General features: G+C 47.5%; 3 protein-coding genes across 3 annotated transcripts; 2 read left to right on the plus strand and 1 right to left on the minus strand.

The window, feature by feature from the left end:
* The first annotated feature begins 60 nt into the window (after window positions 1–60).
* LOC125760737 (general vesicular transport factor p115) lies at window positions 61–3,249 on the plus strand. The gene is made up of 2 exons (XM_049421156.1): window positions 61–351; window positions 464–3,249. The coding sequence occupies exons 1-2, from the start codon at window positions 274–276 to the stop codon at window positions 3,005–3,007; spliced, it is 2,622 nt and encodes an 873-aa protein (XP_049277113.1). The 5' UTR covers window positions 61–273; the 3' UTR covers window positions 3,008–3,249.
* Window position 3,250: 1 nt separating this feature from the next.
* On the minus strand, window positions 3,251–5,041 carry LOC125760748 (protein phosphatase 1 regulatory subunit 7). The gene is made up of 7 exons (XM_049421176.1): window positions 4,879–5,041; window positions 4,699–4,813; window positions 4,431–4,626; window positions 4,208–4,336; window positions 3,969–4,131; window positions 3,604–3,912; window positions 3,251–3,523 (listed from the first exon to the last, which is right to left on the minus strand). The coding sequence occupies exons 2-7, from the start codon at window positions 4,712–4,714 to the stop codon at window positions 3,350–3,352; spliced, it is 987 nt and encodes a 328-aa protein (XP_049277133.1). The 5' UTR covers window positions 4,715–4,813; window positions 4,879–5,041; the 3' UTR covers window positions 3,251–3,349.
* Window positions 5,042–5,281: 240 nt separating this feature from the next.
* LOC125760744 (magnesium transporter NIPA2) lies at window positions 5,282–7,042 on the plus strand. Its single transcript, XM_049421172.1, has 2 exons — window positions 5,282–5,805; window positions 6,025–7,042. Exons 1-2 carry the CDS (start codon window positions 5,568–5,570, stop codon window positions 6,891–6,893), a joined length of 1,107 nt encoding a protein of 368 aa, XP_049277129.1. The 5' UTR covers window positions 5,282–5,567; the 3' UTR covers window positions 6,894–7,042.
* The last annotated feature ends 12 nt before the right edge of the window (window positions 7,043–7,054 follow it).

Raw genomic sequence — 7,054 nt, forward strand, 5'->3', positions numbered from 1 at the left:
TCCCTGTATACTGGAAAACTCTTAACAGGTAACTAATACTGTTCATTTCATCCTTCTGGCTCCTGCACTGTCCGCTTTGGTTTGGTTCCGCTCAGCCAGCGCCTTATCACCCCACTTGTCAAAACAGAAACAATCGCTCGCCACCGAAAATATTGACGTGTACCATTTCTTGGCAGGGAAAAGGAAAGCAAGTTGGTGTGAAAAGTTATAATTTTGCTTGGTAAATAGCAGTAAACCACATTGTATAGGTGGTAGTTGCTGTTAGCCACCGGAATGAACTTCCTTAAAAGTGGCCTACAAACTGTGCTTGGTTCACAGCAACCGAACCAAGCGCCTAGCGGTGCAGAAACAGTAAGCTTTTCGCTCCGCAGTTCATTCCTGCTCGGAAAAATGTTCCTAGTTTTCATACAGGAAACACATACTGAATGTGTCTGTGTGTGTTTTTTCCCTTCTTTCTTTCTAGGTGGAACTTTTAGTGGAACGTGTAACATCGTCCACCCTGCTAGATGACCGGCGCGATGCTTGCCGGGCGTTGAAAGCCCTCTCGAAAAAGTATCGCATCGAGGTAGGCATTGGCATGAACGCGATGCTGCAGGTGCTCGAGACGGATCGAACAGACTGTGAGATTATCGGTTACTGCTTGGACACGCTCTGCCATGTCACATCACCGGAGCAGTTCGAAGAGGAAGAGGACAACCCGAACGTGACGACCAACATCGGGGAACAGTTTACGGAAATTTTCATCAAAAACTCCGACAATGTGTGCCTGGTGTTGGGTTGTTTGGAGGAATACGACTTTCGCGTACGGTGGGCCGCAATCAAGCTGCTCACCAATCTGCTGGCTAACCGGCCGAAGGAGATACAGGAGATAGTGCTCGTCAGCCCGATGGGTGTGTCGAAGATGATGGATTTGCTGATCGACAGCCGGGAGGTGATCCGGAACGATGCGTTGCTGCTGATGATTCAGCTGACGAAGGGAAATGGAAATATTCAGAAAATTGTCGCTTTTGAAAATGCGTTCGATCGATTGCTGGACGTTATCAAGGAGGAAGGTTGCTCGGACGGAGGCATCGTGGTGGAGGACTGCCTTATATTGATGCTCAACCTGCTGAAGAACAATCCAAGCAACCAGCAGTTCTTTAAGGAAGGTTCGTACATTCAACGATTAGCACCGATGCTGGAACTATCCACCGACCAAGATCAGGCCGGTATGAGCCCGCAGAAAGTTTCGAATCTGCACTGCATGCTGCAGGTAGTAAGGGCGCTGGTATGTCCCAGCAATCCCCAGCAGGTTATCAGCTCTTGTCAAAAAGCAATCCGCAGTTCAGGGTTGCTTTCGGCCATATGCAACATTATCATGGCGAGTGGTGTGCCACCGGATTTGTTGATCGAAACGATCAACACGATCGCGGAGGTGATTCGGGGCGATGGACAAAATCAGGATTACTTTAACTCGTTCGTTGCACCGTGCGATCCACCCCTGTCAGCGATCGTGCTGCTGCTCATGTCAATGGTCAACGAGAAGCAACCACTTTCACTGCGCTGTGCCGTACTGTACTGCTTCCAGAGCTACCTGTACCGCAACGACGGTGGACAGACGTCACTGGTTAAAACTCTGCTACAATCCTCCGAACAGACGACCTCGATCACCAGCGGACAGTTGCTCTGCCGCAGTCTGTTTAGTACGGATCCGCTCTCGAACTGGTTTGCGGCCGTTTCGATGAGCCACGCACTGTTGGAGAATCCGGCCCAAAAGGAGCAACTGTTGCGTGTGGTGTTGGCCACGTCTCACACTAGCAAACCCGTCTCACTGCTGGAACAGTGCAATCAGTTGCTGCAGCAAGCAAACTGCAAGTTCCAGAGCAAGGTCGGCTTGCTGATGCTGCTGTCCGTGTGGTTAAGCCACTGTCAGCTAGCGGTGCGTACATTCCTCTCCATTCCGGGCACGGTCGCTTACCTTACCGGGCAAATATCGGCCAACGAGCATGGAGACAACGAATATCTGGTGCAGGGCTTGTGCGCCTTCCTGATGGGCATCTGCATCCAGTTCAACGATAACAGCGTGCAGGAGCATCAGCGCGAATTCCTCTGCCAGCTGCTGGTGAAACGAATCGGGCTCGACACCTACAACAAAAAGCTGGGCGAAGTGTCCAAGCACGAGAATTACAGCAAATCGGCCAAACAGCCACAGATACGCATTGCGGCGACAACCGATCTACTGCTGGATTATGAATTTTGCCGCCTGTTCAAAACGCTCGAAGCGGTAATCTCGAAAACGGTGAACGGATTCAGCACCGGTGGGGAAAACATTACCGAGCTTACCCTTAGCCAGGAAGCGTCCGGCCTGGTGGCACAGTATAAAGACATCATCCGGGAGCAGGATTCGCGGCTTCAGGCACTCCAACAGCAACTCGCACACGCCGAAACCAAAGTACATGAGCTGACCGGTGCCTTGGAACAGTCGCACACCAGCAATGGTCAGCTGCAGGATCAGAACATACTGCTGAAAGCGCAACTCCAAGCAGCGTCCGATATGCGCCAGCAGGCCATCTCCTCGTCGGCATCTTCCCCGCTGCATCTGCTACCGGCCCAGGGCGATCAGCAGGAAGCACTCGAAAAACGATTGTCCATGCTAACGCTCGAGCAGCAAACGGATCGAGCCAAGCTTGTCTATTACGAGTCGGAAAACAGTCGCCTTTTAGGTGAGCTCGACCAGCTGCGGGCACGCGTTACGTCGGCGGAAAGCAAAGCCAACGAGTCCGGTACCGAACTGGATAAGCTTCGGAAGGATCAGGAAGATCTGCTTGAACTGTTGACCGATCAGGAGAATAAACTGCAGCGCTACCGGATGGAACTGAAGCGTGTGACCGGCCAATCGCTCGACGAGGACGACGATGAAGATGATGAGCTGCAAGCGATAGAGGCAAACGATGGTGTTGAAAGCAGCAAAGAAACCATAACGACTAACCAAAATGCTTCCAACTATCCAGGAGGATTTGTGTGCTAACTAACGACGATCGGTCGCCGTCGTTTTCAGACTTCCGCTTCGTATTACTTTACGCTACCACTAAATGCACGCCAATAAAAGTTATGTTTTCGATTACGAACGAAACTATGCGAGGTTGTACATATAAGCCACTAGCCAGTAGAACGTTTTAAGTTAATATTATTAGTCGTTAACAGTATGTATACACAATTCACCAGACAAATTCCACAATAAAAGTCGCATTAAAATAATCACACCAATAAGTTGTTTAGAGAGTGCTCCTCATTCAATGATTGGGACCTAACTTTATTTAATTCCATTCCTCTCGCCACACATTAAGTCACAGCAGTTAACACATTATTACTAACGACAGAGCGTCGCATCAATCTTTTGCAACCAAGGCACGGCAAGCTTTAGCTTTCGTCGATAGTTTACATCGTTTGCCACCGGATTGCGCTCCAAATAGACCGTCGCAAGACGCTTGTTGTTGGCCAGCTTATCAACGCAGCTCCACTCCGATACGCCATTATCGTTCATCTGGAAGCGGGGAAAGGGACATTTTCACTCTTCGGGGTCTATTGTGGACAAGGGCACAAACCGCACACACCCGCACTTACCCAAAGTTCTTCGAGCTCCTGTAGATGTTCGATGTTGTCGATACGCTTCACCCGATTTTTTGCGAGATCGAGCGTTTCAAGCCGTTTGTTTTGGTCCAAATTTTCAATCGTCTCAATCCCATTCTCGGATATGTACAGCTCCGTCAGATTCACCAGCTGGTCGAGTTTTTCGATCTTCGTTAACCGGTTGCACTGCAGGCTTAAACATTCCAGCTTGACCAACTTGTCGAGGTTTTCGATTTTCGTTATCTTGTTCTTGCCCAGGTAGAGATGGGTCATGTTGGTCAGATTGTCAAGGTTTTCAATTTTCTGGAAACGTAGGCATTACTAATAGCCAGTTTAAGAGATGGAAAGCTATAACGTACCCGGATCTTATTATCTCCCAACTCCAGCATGGTCAGACTGGTGAAATGGTCCAGATTTTCGATCAATGATATGCGATTAGAGCACAGGAACAGCTTTCGCAGATTGATCAGGGTGGACAGATTCTTGATCTGATGCAACCGATTAAAACTTACATCGAGCATTCTTTTGTAGGATGAGTAATAAAGGAAAATGTTAGTTTGCCACTTCATTTCGACTAGGTATCAAATGTTTTACGTACTCCAAATTAACAAGTTGGTCCAAATTTTCCAGTTCCGTTATCTGATTATCATACAGCTCGAGCTCGATCAGCGAAGTAAGATGGTCCAGGTTTTCAATCTTTTTTATCAAATTCCATCGTAGGTACAGCCTGAAAACGTGTTCTCGTATGAATCATGAATCATCCACTAGAGTTCCCATGTATGTCAAAACCCCGCCATCACTTCAGTCCCACTCACACCTACCGTTCAAGTTTCGTTAGCGGTTCGAGGTTTTCAATCTTTCCAATACGTCCATGATTCAGATCGACCTCGGTCGTATCGGGATTGATCGTAATTACGTCCTCCATTTTAACGATCTCATGCTCGGCCACCTCTCCCGCACCCGGTGGGCGTTCTTCGTCGACCGTGGGAGAATCGGCACGCTGTTGTTCTTGTTGGTCTGATCAAAAAGAGAAACACAAGCGTTTAGAGTTAACTTCAGCTGTTCTAAACTATGGGGAAACATCCTTACCATCGTTTGCACTCATTTTGGTCAAAGGCGATCGATACTTTTCACACCGGTGAAGGGAATCGTTAAACAATCGTTGTGTGCTCTTCTACACTGCGAGTCTGTTGATACACTGAAACTAAAACAATAGAACTTCAGACGCTAAAACACAATACCATTCCTTAATTCATATGATTTACATACCTATAGCGATTAGCAAGGGTTTGTAAAAGTATATTTTTAAGCTTTACACTTTCTAGGCGGCAAAATGTTACCAAAAATTGTAAAAATTACAAAATGTTGACAATCTGTGTACGTTCGGGAGCCGATCTGAAACGAATATGGAAGGCTGGATCATGCATCGCATTTTGAATTCGCCATATTGTCATCCAGATTGACGTGAAGGCAGTTGAACTAAAAATTGACATGAATTAATTTTTAGAACAAATTTACTTTCTTCCATAAACTTACGCATAGTATTTAATTAAACTAGTAAAACTTATACTGAATCGGTATTTCATGCATGTACTACACAAAATGGGTTTATTTTTGTACTAAAACAGGCTCCACTCGTTCAGAAAAGAAAGTGACATTTGCCATGAGCTAACCTGGCTGTTGCATACTTCCACAGTGCTGCGCTAATCAGATCGAAGCGTAAACAAAACATTCAGCAAGAGGAATCAAATATAGTCCCTACTTTTCCCATTTTTCCCGTGCTTCTAATCGTTCTGATAGCGCTTGTGCAAGTGTTTCGCATTCTGTATCATTTACTGTGGTGCAATTGCAAAAATGTGTTACCCATTGTGACCGTTCAGCGACAACCAATTACGCACCGAAGCGAAGCATCTCCCCCAACAAGAGGAATTAATTAAGAGGTCAAACGCAGCTTGAAAATGCCTTCACCCCGGCAAGGGTCCCAACAAGTGCCTCCGAGCATCGACGAACTGTACATGGAGCGTGATTTCTACATCGGACTTGGGCTGGCCCTTTCCAGCAGCATCTTCATTGGGTCTAGTTTTATCATCAAGAAAATTGGTCTCCTGCGTCTATCCCGTGTCGGATCGGTCCGTGCCAGTGCCGGTGGTTTTGGTTACCTGCGCGACTGGATCTGGTGGGCTGGCCTTATCTGCAGTAAGTGCAAACAAATGATTTTCGTTACATATTACGCTCACCCCACCCCATCGTATGAGTCATTGCAAGAACATGCATCACTCGTGTGTGTGGTATGCATGAAACGAGAGAACTTGATAAGACCAACTACGTTATGATTAGACACACAGCTAGCGAGTCTTTACTCTCCCCATGCTATTTGTTCTAATACTTGTTGTCTTTTTCTTTCTTGCTTCACAGTGGGCGTTGGAGAGGCGGCCAATTTTGCCGCTTACGCTTTTGCGCCAGCCTCACTCGTTACGCCGCTCGGTGCGCTCAGCGTGATTGTAGCCGCCGTCATGGCGTCCAAATTTCTAAAGGAACGATTAAATCTGCTCGGCAAGCTTGGCTGTTTCCTGTGTATCGTAGGATCGACGATCATCGTCATACATTCACCGAAAGAGGGTGAAGTGGAGGATCTTAACCTGCTAATCGACATGCTGCAAGATCCCACCTTTATTACGTTCGTCGTACTGATTCTCGCCTTGTCGCTCTTCATCGGATGCTGTGTTGGACCGCGTTACGGTCACAAACACGTTGCCGTGTACATTTTGCTCTGTTCCGCCATCGGCAGCCTTACGGTTATGTCCTGCAAAGCGCTCGGACTTGCTCTGCGCGATACGCTTTCCGGCAAGTCGAACGATTTCGGTATGTGGCTGCCGTACTTTCTCATCATCGTGACGGTCGTGTTCGTCGGCATCCAGGTGAACTATCTCAACAAAGCGCTGGACATTTTCAACACCAGCATCGTAACACCGATCTACTACGTGATCTTTACGACGCTGGTCATTACGGCTTCAGCGATACTGTTCAAGGAATGGCGACACATGCGCCCCGAAGACATTATCGGCGATTTGTGTGGCTTTTTCGTCGTGATTGTCGCTGTGATACTGCTGAATGCGTTCCGCGAGATGGACATAAGCTTAAGCGACGTGAAAGGTATTATGCGACCGAAGATGGAACTGCTGCACTCATCGAACAAGGGTGCCCGGTACGACGACTATCTGAACGACAGTGAAGAACGGGGCCCACTGAAGCCACAGTACGGTACGAACTATCTGAATGCGTAACGGCAAATCAACGGCTGGCCGGTGGACGAACGCGCTAGCATTAAGTTACATTTCGTACGGGAAGCGTCCAAGTTGAACTTGAAGCAAGTGTAAAAAGACCAAAAATTAAGACATCTTCACTAAATTATAACGTACGAAACATACACGAACGATCAGAATAT

The sequence above is a fragment of the Anopheles funestus genome, chromosome 2RL (assembly GCF_943734845.2).
Source record: "Anopheles funestus chromosome 2RL, idAnoFuneDA-416_04, whole genome shotgun sequence".
In the NCBI taxonomy this organism is placed as follows: domain Eukaryota; kingdom Metazoa; phylum Arthropoda; class Insecta; order Diptera; family Culicidae; genus Anopheles; species Anopheles funestus.

Coding starts and splice junctions, on each gene's coding strand:
- LOC125760737 (XM_049421156.1), top strand. CDS start 274: ATGAACTTCCTTAAAAGTGGCCTACAAACTGTGCTTGGTTCACAGCAA. Junction 352..463: donor CGCCTAGCGGTGCAGAAACA/GTAAGCTTTTCG, acceptor CTTTCTTTCTAG/GTGGAACTTTTAGTGGAACG.
- LOC125760748 (XM_049421176.1), bottom strand. Junction 4,337..4,430: donor CCGCTAACGAAACTTGAACG/GTAGGTGTGAGT, acceptor ACACGTTTTCAG/GCTGTACCTACGATGGAATT. Junction 4,132..4,207: donor GACCAACTTGTTAATTTGGA/GTACGTAAAACA, acceptor ATCCTACAAAAG/AATGCTCGATGTAAGTTTTA.
- LOC125760744 (XM_049421172.1), top strand. CDS start 5,568: ATGCCTTCACCCCGGCAAGGGTCCCAACAAGTGCCTCCGAGCATCGAC. Junction 5,806..6,024: donor GTGGGCTGGCCTTATCTGCA/GTAAGTGCAAAC, acceptor CTTGCTTCACAG/TGGGCGTTGGAGAGGCGGCC.